Here is a 23,348-nt window from a genome sequence, read left to right as displayed (position 1 = left end):
TTTTTTGTAGTTTCATGTAGCGATGAGGGTAATGAAAAACTGTACACAGATAGCACAGACTAGCTAGCATCTAGTTGCATGGCGAGGGATGTAACTCAACTCAAATATCATCGAGAAATCCTTCCCTTTGTGACACATGAATATGTGGAAGCAAATAACTCTGATTCAGTTTCATGGGACTTTAAATTAAGTAACCGAGAAAATAATCCCAGGCTCCGCCCCTTTATCTGTACTCACATGGTGTCTATCCTCGGCCGAGACCTTCATCCTCCATCAAAGTTTTGTGGAAATCCATGTGGTAGTTTTTCTATAATCCTGTTGACCAACCTACCAACCAACCATCCAACAGACAGGTGAAAACAAAACCTCCTTGGTGGAAGTATTAAAATGTAACATGACCTGAGCTGAAAAATCCACTAGAATTTCAGGTATTTACGTTGTCCGTTGCGCTGAACACTGTAGTGTTTTCGGAATCAACCCTGCAATCCCCCCTTTTGTTCATTCCACCTGTAATCCCACTGATGCGAAAGGTTTCACTGAAACACAAAATTACCCGATGAAAAAACAATTATTTTATTTACGGTACCCATATATCTGCATACACATACTCTGAAATATATTAACATTTAAGATCTTAGATATAGTGAATACAAATATCCCCAAATCCATGTATATTGTCATATATGTGCAAGGTAATAGAACATTTCCTAAATTATTTTCTGCATTCATATGTTACACTATCTGATCCAGGTACTGTACAGTTAATAAATATGGCCTATTTCATTCATTTATATCCTTCTCCGTACCCTGAGCTAAAATGTATTAGAATAAACAGCAACATAAAAGTGGGATAACCATAGTTTGTTCAGTTTAAAGTGCACACTGAAATATATATATTTATATATTTAGAAATATTTGACAAAGTATTGTTTTACCTGCTGATAAAGTTGTTCAGGTATCATTGCTTATAAAATCTGGAAATAGCTCATGAATGAAATAGTACATCCAGATTAACTGCTGCTGAGTAAATACAGTATGTCACTTTAAATTACGTATATCCCTCGTTGAGTCATTTACAACTTATCCAAAGGCAAAAATGGGAAAGAAAAATACAAAAGAAAGAGCATCCATCCAGATTGTCTGTTACGGGAAAACATAAAAAAAAAAAAAACATCCTTTAAAATAAAAAAAGGTTTACGAGAATGACATGTATGTATAAAATCTTGAGGAAAAAACTGTGCTTTCTTTGACCGCCCACAGAAATAGCCATCTTAGAAGCACCGCATCAGACCGCACCGCTGCTGTAGAAATATAGATTGGATTTCATTTTCTGGGAGGCAGGATTCGAACTGTTTCCACAAAATGTGAGAATCAGCTGCAGACTTTCTTTGTCGTCTTTCTCTGCGAAATACATCCGATGCGGGATGAGGGATTCAGCAGATGGCTACTACCGTTCTATACTGCTAGATAGATACGACACGAATCTCAAAAAAATACATTGTAAAACATTTCAAATGGCAAAACTATCAAAATCGTCCTCACACACCAGCAAGCTTCGATCATTTTCTCCTTTAAAATGGGTCTAATATTCGTACATCAGCGAAGGACTGGATTTTTAAGATGCAGTGCTGTACTTAAATACATAGTCCTGACAACAGACATCCAAACATGCCAAACTCCTTGGTCCTTCTACATTATGGCTATTTAATAATGCACACGATCGCTTTCCAGTGGAGCCAGTTTTTCACGCAGTCGAGCTCAGCTGCTCCTCGGAGGGGAACCACCAGAAGAAACTGTACATTGCTTTGTCCCTTTTGTGAAACGTCGGTTTTCACAACTCTCCTGAAAAAGTAAACAAATAACTTAACAACAACAACCCCATGACGAAAAACAGATCAGATATTACAGAACAATATAAATCACTACTGTAAGTGCTAAGTCAACGAACTGGAGAGACAAAAGGTGGAGACGATATAGCAAAGACACAAACACAAACACTTCCTTTTTGAGATCCTCGAGTGTCTCCACAACAGAACGAGATAACGAATGAGGGAGAGGAGATGACTGAGAGATCTGCGACCTTAGAAGGAGATCTCAAGTGCTGCTCGTCTGAGATGTGCTTGTCGCCGCGTCGTTGCTGGGTTGAACACAGTGAGATCAAAACTGTGAGGACGGGTGTTACCTGCGTGACTCTCCCCGGAGCTGCCAAGTGTAAAACACTCCTGTCTGCGGAACTTGTTTGTGCTTTCACACCGTTTTTTTTTTTTTCTTTTCTTTTTAAAAACAGTGTCACAACACCGCTGTGCTCGTCGCCGATACAAGTGAAAGTCACAGTGTCTCGTTTGTGTTTTCGTGTCCCCCCGTGTGCATTGTGCGACTGCCCCCTCCCTCTTCCCCCTCCCCCCTCCGTGCCTCGCCTTATTTGTACAGCAGTGGGATCTGGCTGTTGTGACAGTGGTTGCGGCTCATCTTGCTGTCGGCGGGGTAGAGGTTGGAGGAGTTGGAGAAGGAAGGCGGGAGGGAGTGATTGTCCGTGGTGGGGTAGCCGGGCGGGGGAAGCAGAGACTTGGGATCCGGCTGTGACGACGGCGGTGGGGCGTTGTGGTTCTGGTTCTGGCCTGTGGAGGGCCGGCGGCGGTTGCGCAGAGCCTGACGCTCAGCCAACTGGTTGCGGAGCGCCGACACCCTCTCTTCTTTCTACAGACACAACGAGAGGAGAAGTTATTGAACAGCTGTCACGTCTAAATGAAATCAGTGTCAGGGCGACACTTTATGTGTTAAGTTATTACATCAGAAATGAATTAGACAATTGTCAATTAGTCATTCAGGAGAAAATTAATTGGCAGCTGTTTTGATTGTCAGCTTTCTTAATGAGAAGTTTTCTGCCTTTTCCTGGCAAATATCGCAGTGAATTTGTGTTTGGGATTCTGGGATTCTGACCCTCGAATATCGCAGAAAGTGAGATTTCCACGTCCCTTTTGATTATAACGTAGGTCCCCGTGATATACAACTACTGTAAAAAATGGTCAAAGCACTGAGAAATGCAAACAGCCTGTATTCAGAAACTGCTCCTTTAAACTGCCCTCAGCTAATAACAGGCTCAGGCAAGCATGAGCTGACCAATAACATCAGACCGAGCTCACTGAGCGGCGCAGTTCCTTAAAGAGACAGAGCGTTCAGACAGAGGATGAATAGAGGTGCTGCAGGATTGGCTTGTTCGAGTACAAATAATCTGCTTTATGAACATTAAAGAACATTATGATTGACTAGTAGATACGTAAAATTAAAGTATGAACCTGAAAAACAGCATAAGGGAAACTTATGGGGGGAAACTGTGCTGATCAGTTTTCACAATTATTTGACATTTTGGAGACTAATCATAGAAAAAAATCTGAAGCGTCTTTGATAATGTAAATAACTGTCCTAATAAGAGGGATGCAGCACACATAAATGCTTGTTTACACACTGTTTTGTAGTGGTAAGCTTATATAAGTGCTTATTGTTTATCTGTCTACAACTGTGACTCCTCCTGTGAGGCCGGTGTATAAATAGATAACAGATATAAAAACTCTTTCATCTCCTTATCAGTGAAACTCCTGAACGCAGGACAGAAGGAGGGCGTGAAATGACGGGCTGTGCTGCATTTATGTCAGCACCTGTCTGTTAATTCCTCATAATGTGTGTATGTACAGACAGTTTTGTGTGTGTACTTGAATTAGAGCTGCAACCATCAGCTATTAATCGATTAGTCGATCAAAAGTAGACGTGTCACTATTTTGATTAGTTTTTTAGATTTAGAGAATTTTCAAGTTTCAAGTTCCAGCTTCTGATTTTCTTTGTCATTCATGATAATAAATGAGGAGGATTTGGGTTTTGGGGCTGTTGGTTGGACAAAAGAAGCAATTTGCTTATAAACATTAAAAATATATGATGGGGTTTTTTTTGTAACATTTATAGACTAAGCTGAATTAATCATATCATCAATCAAATAATTGTTAGTTGCAGCCCTACTTATCTGTTGTACGTACTCTTGTCTGCTCTTTATTGTATATATTTAGCAGCCTTGATGTCCAAGACAAATATTCCTCGGCACAAATAAAGTAATCTTGAATCTTGATAATTAATGACAACATGGTACGACAACAATAACTGAGAATAATAAATGTCTTAATAGGAGAAGTTAAAATTAAATAGCTACGTTTTTGTATCCGCTTAACTCTTCATTACAGCGTGTTACGAACCCTTTATCAAATGTTTATATTGTGCTTGGAAATTAAAGTGTTACCAAACTAATATAATAATAAGTGTGTTCCAACGTCACAGTGTCTAAAAAGTCTTGAAAAAAAAAAATGTGACCAGAAACTGTTTTCACACTGTAATAATTTGTTTGAGTCGGAAGTCTTCCTGCCTCTGCAGCCTCTCACTCCACTCTGCTTTCACACTGCTGTTTCGATGTTTGAGTGGAAACTCGAGCGCAAACCGAGGCAGAACTATCCTAACAAGCTGCAAAGAAGTAAAAAGGAAGTTTGAAATAAAAAAAAAAAAGAGCGAGAGTCCCTATTCCTCTTCCCTCCGAGGAAGAAAACATTGCATGGCACCCCTTTTCATATGCGACCAATCTGGTAATGAGTAGATGCCGGTCTGTAAGCGATGGCGCATCCACTGACTTCCTGCCGAGGATAACAGCTGCATGGAGTCATTCACCGACTGAGAGCAGAAGGATCTTCTTTAGCACAAATAAGCACGGGCAAAAGAGAACCCCCCCTCCTCCCGATCAACAACCATCTCAACACATCTATGAATCAGTGCCCAGAACGGCTGGAGCTCCGGTCTCCTTTATGTTTAGATTATTTAGCAGGGGAACAATAAACTCTTCTGATATTCTAAAATGTATTAACTTAATGCACATACCTCACATGAGTTACGTAAAACATCAAACTTATGTTGCACGGAGAATACAACATTCTGATCCCTTTATTATCCCTTTATGATATGATGAATGATGAATAAAAGAGGGATGCGTCATGACCCCCCTTTCAAATCTGTCAGTGTGAAATGAGGTTAAAATATCAAAGGAAACCTGCGGGATAACATTCAATTAATAAAAGGAATAATTGCAACGTTGTGTGTTATTTTTATTCTCTGTTTTCTCACATTATGCGGCATTTACCGTTGCGAATTCTGTACAATTGAATCGCGCTCACACACAGAGGAGCAGCAAGCACACGCTGCATGTTAACTAAACAATAAGCGCTTAAAATTACATGTAGATATTTATTATACAACTTCTGCTTCCAGGATGAACTCAGATGCTAACGAACACAGAGGTGTGCATCACGGGTGTTTAAATGTGCATGTTGGGTAATGACACTAATGTGTCTGTGTGTGTTTAATGTAACGTATGTAATGTTTCTCACCTCCTGGATGATCTTCTGCAGCTCCCTGTTCTCCCGCTCCAGCTGCCTGGATTTCTCCTCGTCGTTGTTGTTGGTGGACGAGCCGGTCTTCAGAGTGTCCTGCTGCTCCGACTGCCACTCGCCGCGGGTGATCAGGCGCCGCATCTGGACCGGAGAGTCAATAAAGAACAAAAATCAGCCCTGAGAGTGCAGCGTGCCGGATGAATAATGCATCTGTTGAGAACATATTTTTTAATATTTGCAGCCCCGTAAGCCTAAACCTCTCGCACTTGTCTGGAGGCTTAAAGACGATCACTGCGTGGAGCCATTTTTAAGGGGCTGATGCTTTCATTTCTTTTTTCTTATTCCGGTGACATCTGAGTGCTCACCGCTGTGCGGTTTCTGCAGCGTGCTCCCAGAAATAGCCAGACAATCAAACAATGGTGACAATATTGTGATGTTTTTCTGCCTGAGTTTCAGCTGATGAAGTTAGAGCTTCTGTAGGTGGCACTCTTCCCTCTGTCTGCAGCGGCTCTCGTGTGCACTACCCAGCTCTATTTAGTCCAAACAAATTATAATAGCTGCTGCCAGACATGTAAATGTCTCCCTTTATTCGTGCCAGAGGATTATTTTTTTTTCTCCCTAACACCAACTGTTTACAGCAGCTACACATCTAAAAAGCTCATTATATTTTATATTGTCACCGTGAGGGACAGATTTGCAAACTTATCAAAGATTTGATCATTCAGGTAGTCTTCTTATTCGATCACACAGCCAGTCCACGCATCAAAGCTTCATTTTTTAGAATGCAGACTGAACAATGTGCGTTTCAGAAGTTCTTTTCACCCAGAACAGCCTGGACTCTCTCCTTAAAGACGCTGAGGCCGGCACGTTTGACATTTGCTGCGTTAGTTAGTTAGTATACTTTTCAGTGTGTGCGGTGCGTAACGAGTCGGAGCACCTTGGGTACAAAAAGCACCACCAGCGTGATGTAGGCAGAGAAGACGATTGCCAGAGAGGCAAAGGCAAAGGAGGCGTCCTGCTGCGAAGACAGGATCATAGTCACCGGAGCAGTGATCAGGCACAACACCTGCAGGAAGAGAGAGACCGAAACAGAGACAGAAAGAAAGAGAGAGGACGGGGCATGGGAAGAGTAAAAGTGAGGTTTCAAATAAAGAGAAAGACGGAGGCAGGAGGAGGAGGAAGAGGTGGTGGAGTGTGCGAGCGAGAGCATGAGAGGGGAGGAAAATCACATCCATAAAAGCATTAGGCATCTGTTTATCATTCCGGGGAGGGCTCCCATGTGAAAACAGCATTAAAAAGTCATGACTGAAGTGGCAACAGCGCGCTGACAATCACCACATTGTCATCTCATCAGGGCCTGCAGCTCCCAGCTTAGCAAAGAGGAAGGAGGTCCCTTTACAGACACCATTAACTATTAACACCATCATAAAACTGAAATGTGTATATCATAACATAAAATAATCACATTAGACTTGTCTCACATTATGGACCCATGTGATGAAATGAGCGTGCAAGCTGCATTTAATGCTCTCATAAATAACCATGAATGATGATCAATGATAAATCCTCTCCGTGACGGGAGGAGGCGAGATCAATCCATTTACTAATTACATATCCACAAAGTATAAGCTGATAAATGTTTGGATGCTCATTAAGACGCTTCCTCTTTTATTCATTAGCGGCGATGCGGGCGAGGACGGCAACTTCTGGCAAGATGACTGCTGAAGACTGAGAGGGGGGAAGAAATGTTCCCTGCCTTCCATCCAAACAGAAAACGTGAAGTGACAGAGGCCACTTTTCGGAGACATTTTACATCAATTACAAAGTTACCCCGTGTCAAGGATATGAGGAAATGCCATCGACTATTTGTCTTAAGTGGCTGAAGTGAACATAATGGCAGCTATTTTCATGTAAAGTGCATCCTAGGTGCCTCCGTTTGAGATGATTCACTTGCTATCAACAGTGGCTGACAAATGTGTACGGCTGACGGCAGCGTTCACCACTGTACTTTAGTGCCTAAATGGGTACATTTTAAACCCATTCCTGCCACAGGGCAAGGTAACAGCTCCACACAAAGTGTTTTGTTTGCTATCTCCACGCACAGATTTCTCCCCATATTTATGCCTCAACGCTAAAAGCTAAAGCACAGAGCACTCACGCAGGTAAGCTTGAGTTGCGCGACATTGCAGCACAATAAAAGTTTGCGATGCAGCCTTTCGTATTTTATAGATTTTTATTTAACATTTATTTCACCAGGAAGTCCCAGCGAGAAGGAGTTTTCATTTCACAAAAGAGAGCCAAGATACGGCGGCGGGCACCGTTGCACCACGGGCGCCATAAGCATCAAAATGTATGATTTGTTCAAAACAGCAGCTTCTGTTTGCAGTTTACTGATTTGGACAGAAATGCGTAAAGGGATGTGCATTTTAGAGAACGAAATCTCGGGACGCACTTGTAGAAAGGCTTGAATATTTTATATAGAAGTCCTGTTTCTGTGTCTGGTAACGCTGCGACTGAGCATTATAGCAACATGTGCTTTCAGTTTATCGTACTAGATCATCAATTTATGATGTGCAGCACATCCCCGAGAGATATGTAAGAGGTAAAGACTCAATTCATATTCTGGTGCACCCACAATAGACTTTTGTTGCATGTTTTTTTAAATGATTGTCACTAAAATGGTTAATCTACAAATAATATCATTATCACACAGGAAGCATTTTAATTTGATTTTCTGTCACGCTTTGCCAGTTTTCAACTCAAATAAAGAAAATGCACCACAGAGGTATTAAGGGAGCTTCGAGTTATGACTAAGAACTCCATTAACTTTCATAAAATGCAAAGAGTATCCCCTTGAGAATGCAGCTTTAAGCCGCTGCAGCTGAAATGTCTTGACACGCTGGTCAGCTGCCTGGTTTGCTCTGAAATGAGCAGAAAAGTGGCTTCTGGAAGCCAGAAATCTCCACACCAGGCAAATTAATCACTGAGGCGCTGGCACTGATTAACCCCCGCCCCCCCCCCAACAGATATACTACACCAGTTTTGCGCTATGGAGCAATAAAAAAATCCGTATTGCCACTTGAATGTTACTCAGTGCGCTATAGTGAAGAAAAGGTCCTTGCAGAAAAAAGCAAAACGGCAGAAAGCAGACAGCAGGACCCAGAAGCAGGAGTTCAGGCATGACCGGTTCTTTTTTTGGACTCACAGCAACGTTGTAAATAGCCATCCCAACGGCTCGGTGGTCATTGATCTTTTCTGTGGAGACAGACTTGGTCTCGTAAGCCAGGAATATGCCCAGCAGCAGCAGCAGACCCTTGTAGCCGTAGACCACACCTACAGGAAGAGGGAAACAGTGAGAGAAGGCAGGTAAAAAGAGTGAATGAGTGAGTGTGCAGCCATGGAAATGAATATTATATAACGTGTGTGCGTAATGCGCATGGTGCAGTAATTCAAATAATGCAGAGTCTGTTTAAAGAGTTGTATGGAGACAATGGACACAAAGCCCTGTACGCAACACGTCGGTCATGATTTTAGCTCAAACCTACATCACCCACCGCTCAGGACCACAACATCATCTTCACTGCTCGTAACGTTAATTTTCAAGACAATTAAAATAATAAAAGTTCAACATGTGCCACGCTAAATCGGCCCAGTGCAACTTTAATTCATGCATTTAGCTTGTCAAGTTATGGGATTGTGTCAATGGCTAAACATGGCTCCTGCCTGCTGCTAGCGCAGAAGAGTAACAGCTCAATATAACCGAGGGAGTGAGCGAGTGTGTGCAGGGGTAGAAAATCAAAAATGCAGATACAATAGATGTTTGAATATGTTGAAAGGGAGACAGAGCCGGGCTGACTGACAGAGAAAAGAGAACATAACCGTGAAAGAGAAAGAGAGAGAGAGAGAGAGAGCAGGGAGGAAAAAGAGAATCTGTGACTGAGTGAGTTCGACACTTCTTCAGACTGTCCATTGTTTCTTTATACCGCCTGATATTAAAGCACCATCTTTTCTTCTCGGAGAAAGGAAATGCTATGGGGCAATGGCCCAGTTTGTGACCCACATTATTTGAATTTCAGCACCATTATATTTTCATAAGAGCTGCCACGCTAAGAAAGACAGCAGAGAGACGGACGGGGAGGGAGAGAGAGAGAGAGAGAGAGGGTCTGCGTGGGCCGACAAAAAGAGAAGCAAAGAGGGAAAAAAGAGAAGAGAGAGAGAGAGAAAAGAGGAATCAAACGTAGGGGGGCGGCGGGGGCTGAGGGAGGAGGCTGTGATATGAGACCTGTTTAATTCAGAGTGAGTGGCAGTGACGTGCGTGCGCGCGCATATGTGTCTGCATATGTCCATGTGAGTGACAGAGACGTTAAAAAACACAGCAGGGCAGAGAGTGATAAAGAGACAGACTGAGATATGAGAGAACAAGAAGAAGGAGAAGAAGAAGAAGAAGAAGAAGAAGAAGAAGAAGAAGAAGAAGAGAGGTCTGATACCGAGCCACGTGTTCATCTTCTCTGAGCTGCAGTGCTCCAACAAGGGCTGAATCAGGACATCCAAATCTTCTTTCGGGGCCTCCTTAGTGAACTTCTGCTCACATGGCAGACGGATGAAGAGGGGAGAGGAACGGGAGGATGAAGAGATGGAGGGAAAACGGGAGAGGGAGAGAGAGAGGAGGGGAAGATAATAAGAAACGATGAGACAGCAGCAGAATGGAGAAGGAGGCAAAAATGCACAGTAAGCAAAAGCCCCAGAGACTGCACGCTTGAGCCCCTCGGGTACACAGGCCTTCCTGTTAGTCAGATATAGATTTCTGAATTAAAAGAGTATCAGATATCCAATAAATATGAAATATGGCTATTTAGAAACTCCATATAAGCTCTGACTGCAGTTAAAGTCGATGCTGTTCAGATCAGGCCTGACGCTGGCGTACGGCCTCTTATTCCAGCGGAGGTTTAACGTCCTTAATGAGGACGGTTTAGAGAACAGCTTAATGAGCAGGCAACATGCAAATAAGATGCACAGTCTGGTGTCTTATCCAGCTTTTGATATTGTTTAAACAGTAGAACAGCATCAAGTATACTACATACTCATGCACAGGGAAACACACTCATCGTAAGTCGCTTTGGACGGAAGCATCAACCGAAGACATGAAAGAAATGCAATGATGAGGTAATATTAAAGAGACCCTGCAGAGATTTGACCACTGGTGGCGCTGTGCAGCAATATTCTGAAGAGTGGGTGCCTGTTTTGTTTTCTGTCTAATGTTTTACCAGCACAAGCATGAGGATACACATGCATATTGAAAGGCATGACGCATATATATTAGCATTAGAGTATTAGCATTAACATCAGTGGCAGAAAAGGAAATAAACAATGCTATTTTCAGATCTTTAAAGTGGCTACATATGAATACGTCATGTCAACAAAAGACCAGGTGAGGATGGCCATCTGTTCCTGCAGTTCCCATCAGCCCTAAGGAGCATTTTAGCATCTTTCAGCTAAGTGTTTTGCTTTTCAACACTGTCCGTTTTTGTTTGCAGCTGTTTTCAGCTGAAAAAAGCTCTAAAAACGTATTTATATAACCTGCTCAGCACTAAACAGCAGACAGATAGTGTAAGCAACTAGCTGTGAACATAGCGGAGCATTTAGCAGCACTCAGGATGACAGAAATATCTGTTTTTGTACTTTCTGGAGTGTGGTCTTTCATTTTCTGGAGGCTTTTTTTGCTTCAGAACACAGATTATGTGTGGTCGGTGTGTTTCTCAATGGATCTCCCATAAACACCTATACATCTGTCACAGCATTCAGGCACCAAATCAAGAATTAGTTACGTAATGACCCTTCCTTCTTTTTAAGGTTCCTTGGCGCTGAGCAGATTATGTTATCAAGATGCAAAAGCGATCTCCTCTTTTTGGAAACAATTGCACACGAAGGCCGACGAGAGCCGCTCTGTCAGAACCAGACTCTGTGCTACACAGTTGGTGATTGTACATCCAGAGCTGAGCGTGCGAGTCCCTTGCGTCAGTGTTAATACTGAAAATATTGATCAATGCAGGTTTAATGAAGTTAAACTCAGAGGAGGAGAGGAGCTCGTTCAACTTGTTTATTTAGCTGCTTGATGAATGTTGAATTTTGTTTGCCGAAAAATGCCTCCGGGCACCTTTAACAGTGATTCTGGTAGTCACACTATAACACAAACACTCGCACATGGATAAATATAATTATCCAAGTCATAAATGTCACAGCTACACTGTTACACTGCCGTTCAGCAGTGACATGATATTTATTCTTGTCTGCGACGGTGCTCTTTGAGCGTAAGATGAATCAAAATGAGAGAACATTGCTACAAACGAGGCCCGGTGTCTCATTACTGCGTTATTGACTGATGGCAGTGGCTGCACGTTCTGCGCCGTTGGGCGATGACACACAAATTATCTCATCTGTCTTTCGTACTCTACCTCAACCGTAATGTGCAGAGGATCCACAATCTGCCAGATCATGAGTGACAGGAAGTCGATAGCCAGCAGCACTCCAACTGTTGCGTAGAGTTTCCATGGCTCCAAGTGTTGCTGTGTGAGTTCGAGCAAAGACACACACACACACGCAGACACACACACACACACACACACACACACAATAGTCATCAGTATCCAAGGGCATCACGAGCCGGTCCACAAACAAAGACAAACAACCGGGACGAATAATACGACAGGCGTCCTTGTGATTTCTGCATGACTGGGCGCGAATTGTCTTTCTGAATGTGTGTCTTCAAGTGTGTGTGTGTGTCCGTCTCCAAGTGTATTTTAGGAGCAGTGGGAGTTTGCTTGTGTGTGTGTGTGTGTTTGTGTGTCTGCAGGCGACTCACAGAGAGCCGCTATATTTGTGCTGCCACCTGAAATCACCGTTTACACACACACCGAGATGACGGTCCCTTTGTGTGGACGGTTCCCGAAGCGGCTGATATCAACTTTATTGTTCTTAACTTGAGCCATAATGGAAGTAATACAGCCGTAACCGAAAAACAAGCAACCGAAATGAGCTCCCCCACCGTGCGCCCCCTCGCTCTCTTTTTCCACACATTTCTTCTTCTTCTTTTTCTTTTTCTTTTTTTTATTTGACCACGCTTACTCCCAGAACCTCCGACGTAGTAGCGGCCATTCAAGCGTGGAATAACTAAAACTGAAAAATATAATAAAGAAGAAAACGCATTACACAGTCCCGAGCGCCTCCCCACTTGAGTTGCATGAAAATAAATGATTTGAAAGGCGCTCATTCACCCCTCGATTTTTGTGAAAGTTTCTTTAAATACTCACGCTAGAGCTCTCTGGCAAAATGCCCTTCTGTGGACAAGAAGAGAGTTGAAAGTCATCCTGATTCGTTGTGCTTTGGCTCAAATAATAAAGCCCCCGAAGGTTGGATTTCTGCATAGAACTTTAATACTCATCCATATTCATAAATATCCCATAAATGGCTTAATCTCTTATTCTTCTGATTAGGTCTTAGAAATTCCCACTACACATCGCAGACTGGCAGTATCTAGCTGGCTCCAGGATACACTATCTTCAAGGGTAAGCACACACACACACACCCTCATATATAAACACACACACACACACACCCTCATATATAAACACACACACACACACACACACACACGCCCCACACTCGCACACACCCGTATGCAAATAAAGCTGATGGCGGGGTGTATCAGTGGCCCCGGTCCAAAACCTGCGTCTGCATGTTTCCGCGCATCAATGTTGTGTATAGTGCATGTGTGTTATGTGTGCATGTGTAAAAAGTACAGTATCTATGTCAGTGTGTGTCCAATACCCTTAACGCCACCGCCGCAGTGAATGATGCCGAGCTGGCCTCTTAGAAGCTTATGTGACTAGGAAGCCTGCAAAGTTTTCTTAACTGAACTTTTTTTTTATCAGCCGGCGCCACACATGCTGCGTGGCCTGGCCCCCCTCTCCCATCTTTTCTCTACTCTCCCGAGACAGCTGAGAGGCTTATCCCTTCCTCGCTCCCTTCCTCCCTCCCTCCCTACCACTCTTCCTTCTTTCCTACCTTCTTCTTCTCCTTCTTTTCGTCCTTCTTCGTGAAGAGGGTGTGGACCCACCAGATCTTGGTGAACATGCTGCCGTACGCCAGGCTGAAGCCGAGGCCGAGGAGCCACAGGCGGAACTGGGAGGAAGAGGAAGAGGAGAGGAGAGGAGAGGAGAGGAGAGGAGAGGAGAGGAGAGGAGAGGAGAAAAAAGAAAGGGGGGGTTGTAAAATCTCTATCATTTTTGTGGGTTTTATGTTCTTATTTCCAGTCAGGCACCCCCTTAGGACAGCCTGGGTCCTAATGTTTGTTGAGTGAGGACGGGATCATATTCCTAACAATCAGAGTGCTGCGGCTGAGGAACCCTGAAAAAGACATTTTTTTAAAAATCACTCTCGATTCTGTTGATCATCCAGTCGACATTATATGAACAACGCAAACTGTTCCGTGTGTCTGTGTCGACTCTCTGGACCCGAGTTTCTGTGGGTTTGGTATCAGCAGTGGGGAATAAATTGAAAATATATAATTATCCAAAACACAGAAGAAACCCGGTGCACGGCCGTCTCTCCCTCTCTCTCCTGGATGCAGCTGCAACAGGGCAAACCATAGCAGACAAAAAAACCCATCAGTGTTCCAGCACACACTTTATAAACTAAGCCCGTTTGCAATAAAGCACAAATTAATCTGACAAAGCAACAAGCAAAACACGGAGCTCCTTGTTGTTTTAATACAACTGTTAATAAAACGTGTCGATCGTGTCTTGGTGTGAGCTGGAATATGGATTTTTTTTTTGTGTGCTAAAAATATGGAGATATCATCTATTGAGCAAGTTTCTCAGTAAAAAAAATAATAATCATAATTTCATAATGATAATTTCACCTGTACTTTAAGACAAAGTTACACTTGAAGCAGATCAATCTGGGATTTAAGAAATACTGATGACATTGGTTGTTGTGTTTTCCATTATATTAAAAAAACCTCTTTGTCAAAATCTTTGCTGCACTGCTGCATTAAACACAATTGACACTACATTTGTATTTGCATGTTTGCTACAAGGAGCGCTGTGCTTCACCGCCTTTTCCACTTGATGTTTCATTGAAATGTTTTTTAAAGAAAATACACACTGCGAATAAAAGCATAGATATCATGATGTTTTTTCCTTTCCAAAGAACATGTAGAGAAGGTGGGAGTACTTTTTTCATAATGATGTCTGCAGGTGTTTTTGTTTTTCAGACTGCATGTACCCCAAAAAAAAGTATGTGTGGAGCCAGCAGGATGAAAGAAAAAAAGTCTGCGAAACACTCCGCAGATCCTTAAGCTTATTGCTCTGAGCGCACAACTGAAGGTGACTCAGATGGAAACATCAACATTTTTATCAACACCTCTCTTTGCTTTTCTCATCTGGACTGTGGCGGACGGACGTTGAGAGTTGAAAAGATTTTTCTGTCAGAAAATCCCCTTGAAACTTTAAAAGCGGGTCGGACGGAGAGACAGTTTTGAAGTTTTCCCCGGTGGAATCTTATTTAACTACAACAAACACAGAAAAACTAAATGTATATGCTTATTTCTTCTATTTACCTGGAAAAAATAGAAATGAGTGCGCATTTACATAGATAGATAGATAGATAGATAGATAGATAGATAGATAGATAGATAGATAGATGGTCAGAGGCAGAGTGCAGTAGAGAGGCAGATAAAAGATTGAGAGAGAATAAAACTGGACAAAGGCGTCAGAAATGGAAATCTCCCTCTCGCCTCCGCAACAAAAAGGCTCAACATGGGTGACGGAGGAGCGCTCCCACTCCTCATTAGTGCTGGTGTCCTATCGTCTGGGCTATTCTGGCGTCCAGCAAATCACGTCTGTGCCACCGAGCACCAAAACACGCTCAAATGCTTGATGAATTATGTCTGTGTTTTAACAATTAGCGTATTCCGTCCACTAAGAGCGCATGATCAGACTCCTGGAATGACAGAATGGGACACACACAGGACAACAGAGGGCTTTAGTTTAGGTCCAGCGGTACTGTATTTCAATAGGTGTATTTTCATGAACTGCTGACATAAATATCTAAGTTTTAACCATCACTGACCTGCAGGTGGACCGCTCATTACGCATTCACGCCGTGCAGCCCGACATTGTTTAACCCCACAGAGCCTTATTCTAAATTCCAGTTGACATCCTGAGGTATCAAAACGTGTCAGGCTGAATTTCGGTCTAATGTGTATAGAATGATGCACAAGACTTCGATAATATTTCAATTTCATGGAACGGCGCCACCATGAAAAAAAAATGTTCCACGCATTTCACTCAGTGTAAACCTCAAATAGCATTAATCAAAAGCTGGAACAAGATGAAACACAAAATGTATAGAATGTGACAATCACAGTCACTGTGGAATAAGTTGATGTTCCCAACCTTTAAAGGAACAGAATATAAATGAAGTGGAAACATTCAGTCATTATTCAGCCCCCTCGCTGATGGAAAGTCAGATGAAGTTTCATAGCCAACCAAAACATTTCTGGAGCTTCGCAGCAGCGTTGAAAACTTCAAAGCTTCCTGCACATTTGGGTCAGCCACGACTAATTGTAACTTCAGTCGGACTTTAAGGGTTATTAAATGGAGGTAACAGGTTTACTGAAGGCCCTCAACGCACAGTAGGTAATTCTTGCCACTATGGTTCTCTCAATCGAAACAATGAAAGCCAAAGATTTTGTTTGATGATGCCGTGGAACAGCTTGTTGTCTTCATTATCAAACAACCATCACTGCGATGAAAACCCGACCCGACTCCAGCAGAACTGTTCATGGAGAAGGTAATGTATTAAAGGAGACATATTATGCTTATTTTCAGATTCATAACTTTATTTTGGGTTGCTGCTAGAACAGGCTTACATGCTTTAATGCTAAGAAAACACATCAGTTATCCCTCTCCGCCTGAAGAGTTCTATTTCAGCTCCTGTCACTTTAAGGCCCCCCCTTCTGAAGACCCAGTCTGCTCTGATTGGTCAGCTCACAGACGCCTGACCCAGCACAGCTAACAACAACAGAGCAGCTTTGCTAAATCATTTCTTCAGTGCACAATTAGACGCTACGTATAAATTACGCAAACGTATGACTCTGTGACATAGTGTGATGTCACAAAGTCACAAAATTAAAGGCGGGACTAGTGACGAGGCGTTTCAGGAGCAGTGTGTTCTGTGGGAGAGAGGAGCTTCTGTTGGTGCGGACTTTGACCTTTTTACTCTCGAGATATTTTACATGCACAAGAACATATACAAAACATACAAACAACTGTACTGGGCCTCCTTTAAAGTTTTATTTACGTTATGTTTAGTCACGTTCGCCTGATGTTCATCTGATGTTTGTCCAGATGTTTTAGCGGCATGTGGCCAAATTAAATGCAGCGCTATCTGAAGTAAAATTATCAATTTTTCTGGGTTTGAACTTTGTTGGAAACATTTAAGATAATGCACACAGCTCAACTTAATAAAACACAGGTCGTTTGTAGACAGTTTAATGCAGAAATCTTACCTATATTATATTTTTCCAACTAATAGTTTTTCATCAAAAACTTACTTGCAGCTTCTACTTTTAAGAGAGAGAAAAATAAATGTATAAAACGTCCCAAAAAAAGGGCATTTAATTGCTGCAATAGCTTGTATTATATCACCTAACAAGCTTTTTGTTTTAGCATCAAATCAGCGAGACCAAACATCCGCAGCCCTACAGCTCTGGTCCTGCCCTCTAGCTCCTCTCTGCCTCCGTCTCTCCCCTGTGTGTCCGTCTCTTGCGTCTCTTACCTGGCAGACGACCGGGAACTGTGATCTGTGGACGTGATGGCCATCAATGCCCAGCGGGAACACGGCAGCCAGAGCCATCATGCAGCCCACCGCCGTCATGTTGTTCAGGTACGGTTGAGAGTTCTGGATGTAGCTGCAGCAGTGACAGATTCACAGAGGGACACACAATGAGACAAAAAAACAAACACTGGTAATTACTTATTTATACTTGAAAGGTACAATTTGTGAATTTGCAGGTAAGGACGCGTTAATTGTGTTGGGGGTCCTGCTGTTAGCTGTTAGAAATGCCATCAATTGTTTTTAATTGCTCTCCCATTGTTTTTTAATTGAAATTTTTATCATCTTAACGTCCTACTTCAGACAGTCTGGATGTTTTTTTAATTACTCAATCGCTCTGGCTATTCCAGTTTAAATGTATAGTTTTTTTTAACCATAAAACTAACAAATGAGAAAAGGGACATTTATGTGTGGCAGGAGGGACAAAACAAAAAGAAAATGTTGGAATTCGGTTTAGTGCAGGAGGAGCCACTGCTTTATTTTGTGAGCTTGAGCCCGGCAGCAGGGGAATTTCATCCTAATTAATTGCGAGTTGGCACAGAAACAATGCGCTGATTTCTCTGGATAATCCTCTGATCACACCCTCAACAGTTTTAATCATATGGGTGACAAAACTAAGAGTCTGCAGCATTGCTCACGCCTCCGTGGGTCTAAATAGGAACTGAGCTAAATGCTAACATGCTGGTGTTCGACTACACGCCAGTTCGAAAGCAGGTTTTTAGTATATGGTCAGAATTGTACATTAAAAAAGTCAGTAAGAAATGGAGGATAAGTAAATTATGACGGTGACACAGCGCAGAAAGTGCTCGGAAAAACAACAAGAAAGTATTAAAACTTAAGAAAGTCACACTTATGATGATATCTAAAATCCAGGATGATTTATACTCTCGTATCACAGTATCGACATAATCTTGATACATTGCCCAGCTCCATTCTTCTATCAGATCTTTTAAGTGCATTATAAACTCGAGCCAGTTCTCCTCAGCTGGCGGCAGCGATTTCAAAACCTGGACGGACAAACTACCTGTGCGTTCAGATTCAATTAAAGGTACGCTGTCTTTTAATTCACTGGATATGTTGTGTGCCGTGTCATTTAACAATGGCAGCAACAATTCAGTGTGGGGGCGCATCTCATACACTTTTCCTCTGCCTACATGTTTGACATCTGATGAAAGTTTTGCATCTTTTCACTGCGGTAAAGCGTCGCTGTGCTTTTCGTGTACACTGTCACTGTTGGTGCAAGTAAAGACTGGAGCTTAAAGGATAATGAAGCAAAAAAGTGATTACCATAAGAAGAAGAAAAAAAAATAAGCACAGTGATTTTTCCTACCCGGTCACGACAAAGTGTTTATGTAAAATGCTACATTAGAGATAATCTCAGTGTTAAAATATTCTCCAAAAAAACCTCCAGATTTAAGACTTGTGTGTTTTACATAATCTGCGCTGTGCAGCGACACCCAGCACGGCAGCCTTCCTCCGCTCTGCAGCTCGGGCTCATCCTGCAGCTGTAGGTGTGTCTTTAATTCTTTCATCCCGCTGACCTGCCCTTCTGTTGCCCTGAGGCCACACTGCTTATTTACTGTACAGCCTGCATACAAACACCCAATCACACAGAAACACACACACACACACGGATGCACACTGGCCCCAGTCCAACCTTTCATACCCCAGAAACCTCTTTAATGCTGTTATATACCATGAATATATGATGTTCATTGTGCTGCAGGAGTTATTTTCTAACAGCGAGTGCTGCTTTCTTTCATTATTATGCACCGTGCTTGCGGTCGCTCTGAATTATAGTCGATTGAGGTTATTATTAGAAGAAAAGCCATCATCTTTTTCTCTTGTATGCGGATATTGTTGAATATTTTGAATAAAAGAAGTTGGGTGATTTAAAAAACTAATTTATATCGTTGATGTCTTAGATCACTGGAGGATATTCTGTGATCAAACTTAAATGAAGCGTCACTGCAGTAACTGATTTTTTGGGTCGGGAAATTGAGTGTTTTGCCGATTGTTTCACCAGTCGTTACAGACATATAGTCACCATTAATGGTTTCTAAGGTTCTAAAGTCCAATATTCACGATCTGTTGGCTCCATTTTTGGTCTCCACCACCTCCTGAGGGAAATATCTCGATCCTTGGCTGCTAAATGATCAACTACATTAACCCGTTAATCAATTCAGACGGATGTTTGAGCGCCTTTTCACTGGAAACAGTTGCCTGCTGCAGAGGAAAACACTGATATGACAGCAGTGGCAGTGAACCCCTGTGAGCTCCGTAAAGCCGATGGAAGCTGCAGATTCAGGTGTTAATTCTCTGTAGGTGCATCGCTACGACCGACCCCTCTCACACTGTCACCTTGTTTTGACATTTTCAATTTGAAAATTTCTTATTAGAAAACATTGTTTGTATCTGTTTTAAAGGGGCGTCAGTGTTTCTAAAGTGTTGCTCCTTTAGGACTGTGATTGCGTTTGACTTTTTCTTGTTTTTAAAATGAATCGGTTATGTATTTTTGTCTCCTAACGAGGCAGTCGGTCGCAAACTTGTTTTTGTAAAAAACAGCTTACTGAATAAATATGATTTGATTTGATCTGACTCACAGTGTTTTGGCTGCTGAGAGCAGCCCTCGGTGAAACTGTGTTTGAAATATAATCAAAGCTGGAAGAGGGCCTGACTGCCACACTGGAGCGAGCCAGAGATCCCCAAAGGAACAAACCTCTCCCGCTTTTCCGAAAAACTCACGATAAGCTCGTGGATTTATGGGACTTTAAATCACTTTGACCCCGGTCAAACATAAAAATACTGTTAGAAGACATCAGAGATACGCTGCGCCAAGTTCACAGACATGTATTAAGCTCAGAAATCCAAGATCAAAAGGCATGTTTTAGGGAAAGTCTATTTGCATTTGGTCCAGGGCTACGCTTAAGCTGCGACAATGAAACCAGCTGCTGGATCGAGAGAAGCCACACCCAAGTCACAAACTTTGTAGTCCCTAAACTCAAGAAGCAGCAGAGCCACTCAGTGTTTACAGAAACCTCAAAAGAGGCAAAGATCTCCGTTGAGCATGTGAATATTTTTTTCCCTTTGTCTCACATACTTCACATAATCACATTCGCACTCGTGCAACCACAGTGAAAGATCAGCTCTGCTGGAGCAGCTGGAGGTTGTTACGGGAAGTAATTTCCAGTCGCCTCTCGGAGCCGTTGCAATTCCTCAAACAGGTGACCTTCATGTAACAAAACCATGTCTTTAACCTCTGATGCCCCGTTTAATTCATCTGTCAATACTCATTATTTTCCAGCTTTTTAAAAAATCCTTTCAACCATGACCTTCCTGTTTGGAGGACGACTTTATTTGCAAAATTATCCGAGATATCGCTCATTACTGATGCCTCTCAGAAGGACAAACAAGAAGGGTGGAAAAGCGAAAAAACTCATAAAACTAGACACACTCTAATCAACCCGCCTGAAATACATGACTTCTAAATGTTGCAGTGAAATAATGAATTCTGGAGCCACAAATTTTCAATTAATCTGCCAATTATTTCTAGATAAATCGATTAAGAATTTTGTCTAAAAAACTTGAGAAAACAGTGAAAAGCCTTGTGTCATTCTTTTCGTCAGACCAAAAGTCCAGAAGCTAAATATATTCAAATCAATATCATGTAGAACCAAGAAATTAATCGATAAATTTACTTATAGTTGCAGCTGTAATGAGTGTACCTACAATAATTTAGGTTTATCGATCATAGCCTGGGAATTAGATGATAGAGCACGCATTTATTCTCATTCAGCCTGAGCGAACTCACCGGACGTTGCCATTGTAGATGTTGAAGGTGAGACACACGATGCCGAGCAGGATGCCGAGGCCAGCGAAGACGGACACGGCCGCAAACAGCTTTTGCGACAGGAACCTGTACTCTTCGATCACCACCGTCCGATCAGCCGGAGGTCCAGCGCCTGAACGGAGAAAATAAGAGAAAGAAATGTGAAAAGGGAGAATGCTTCAGGAGCCGTCTTCTCTCAATCAAGGACACAAGGATGCAGTAGTATGTTCGACTAAACTGGCCAAAACCACAATAAGTCAATAAATAAGACAGAAGAAGATCATTACAGGATCCAGACGGCAATGTTTTTTTAGTTGTTGTGTTTTTCCATAAGAAGACCAACACCAATTTCTGGTTAATCCATCTCGTGACATTTTCTTGACCTCCCTTCCATGTCCGACCCAAACCCACTGGTTCCTACTGAAGCTCGCAAATATGTCATTTTGAATTTCAGCCTGTTAAAAAAAAGGCAAAATAATTTCCCAAAACATCTGTCGACTGCAGTGTTCAGCCTTTTTAGGGTGTGCAGTGACTTTGTTGGGGACTACATACAAGTTGTTATTTCCAGGATCAGCACGGTGCATGTGGGATTCACTCAAAAAAAAAAGAAAAACGACACTGTGTGTGTGTTTGTGGCAATTATGTGACTCATTGATATTCAAACGTAGTGATATTTGGGTTTGGCTAATTGCCCAATTGACAGAAAATGTATCTGCAATTATTTTTAATGATCATGTAATTAGCTCAGTCATTTTTCAGGCAAAAATACACAAAGTTTGCTGGTTGAATCTCCTAAAATGTGAGGATTTGCTGCTTTTTCTGGCCTTCAATGACAGTAAATGAAATATCTTTGGGTTTTGGACTGTTGGCCAGACAAAATAAGACATCTGAAGGTGGCCCTGGGAAACTGTGAAGAGCGTGTTTCATATTTTGTGACATTTCAAAACTAAAATATTTCCTTGATTAATGAAAAAAGAAACATATTTGTTGGTTGGAGCTCTACTATCTCCCCTTTTTAATACTCCTCGTACAAGAGTGCTACAAGGCCAATCAATACTGGCTGAGAGTACCTGAATGTGTCTGCAGCTAAAATTACAGTTAGACACATTCACACAGTCCTATCTGCCAGCCACTGAACAGCTCTACTGGGGCAGTTGCGGGTTAAATGCTTTGCTCAAGGGCACCTCAATGTTGCTGTTTCACTTTCCCCACCCGGATTAATCCTGCTGGTCCGGAGCTCAAGCCAACAATCTTAAACTAACAAGCGTACTTCATTAAAGCAGTGATTCCCAACCCGGGATTTATTTGCATCCCCCCGGGGGAGGGAACTTCTACAGTTGGCAAGGAAAGATCGAAGAGAAGCTCGTGGACTAATTTGTGTGCATGTATCCGCTTACTGAGTCAACTGTAACAACTGAACACTACATAGCTCGCAGCAAGCAGACAAACTAAAATAAAGACGTTTACCAGCAATGCTAAAAGGTGCATCATTAAGAATCCACCTGCTGAAATCATTCTCCAGACAAATAGGGGGCAACATATCACCAGAGCAATCACTTACTGCTACAGGCTATAGCTACTGTTAGCTCAGTGAGCTGTGCAGCTAGCAGCCTGGACGGGACCTTGTGATGTTTACATTGCTAGCACATGAAAGTTGGACTGCTGGGAGGAGGAGGAGGTTTTCAGGCGTTGGGCGGAGAGGAGTTAGCAAGGAATGAGCGGGGATCAGCATTATCAAGCTCAGGAGCCTCAAATTGAACGCAGCCAGAGACCAGACCAAACACAACAACAGGCAATACAGCACTCAGCGGCTCAGGGGCTCAGACAATTGCCCCTTCAGGTACAAAGTGGGATAAGGAGACAGAGGGGGCTAGCTTGTTAGCATGCTTGCTTTAGTATATATCTCTGAAACACAATTCATTAAATGTAATTTCTTCACTTTCAGTTGATTTTAGTTTTAAACAAATTTTTAAACTAATAATCTTCCATCAACCATCTATAAATAGTAAACAGTCAGCTAAAAGTATCAGATACAGTTGAAATAGTTAGCTAAAAGTAATTGATAAATGGTTGAAATTGTTATTTCAAAGAAATGAATTAGCTGTTGAATGAGTTAACAGGAAGTGTTATAAATAAAAATCATGTAAGAGCTAAAGTAGTGGTTGAATTGTTGAAACTGCGTGAAGTAAAAGGACAAATGATTA

The 23,348-nt window shown here is 42.2% G+C and overlaps 1 protein-coding gene across 2 annotated transcripts in view; it reads right to left on the bottom strand.

The window, feature by feature from the left end:
* Window positions 1-549: 549 nt before the first annotated feature.
* gabbr1a (gamma-aminobutyric acid (GABA) B receptor, 1a) overlaps window positions 550-23,348 on the bottom strand; it is a 91,621-nt gene continuing 68,822 nt past the window's right edge. For both annotated transcript variants that reach the window (XM_030395073.1, XM_030395074.1), the window contains exons 16-24: window positions 21,127-21,277; window positions 17,259-17,391; window positions 13,482-13,598; window positions 11,873-11,983; window positions 9,908-10,001; window positions 8,626-8,753; window positions 6,358-6,486; window positions 5,418-5,561; window positions 550-2,697 (exon numbers count right to left, since the gene is read on the bottom strand). In XM_030395073.1, the coding sequence (XP_030250933.1) occupies window positions 2,419-2,697; window positions 5,418-5,561; window positions 6,358-6,486; window positions 8,626-8,753; window positions 9,908-10,001; window positions 11,873-11,983; window positions 13,482-13,598; window positions 17,259-17,391; window positions 21,127-21,277 (1,286 nt within the window). In that variant the 3' untranslated portion in view covers window positions 550-2,418. The remainder of the gene's footprint in view (window positions 2,698-5,417; window positions 5,562-6,357; window positions 6,487-8,625; window positions 8,754-9,907; window positions 10,002-11,872; window positions 11,984-13,481; window positions 13,599-17,258; window positions 17,392-21,126; window positions 21,278-23,348) is intronic.

The sequence above is a fragment of the Sparus aurata genome, chromosome 17, assembly GCF_900880675.1.
Source record: "Sparus aurata chromosome 17, fSpaAur1.1, whole genome shotgun sequence".
In the NCBI taxonomy this organism is placed as follows: Eukaryota; Metazoa; Chordata; class Actinopteri; order Spariformes; family Sparidae; genus Sparus; species Sparus aurata.
The sequence above is the reverse complement of the archived record's forward strand: the minus strand, read 5'-3'. Positions and strand labels throughout refer to the sequence as shown.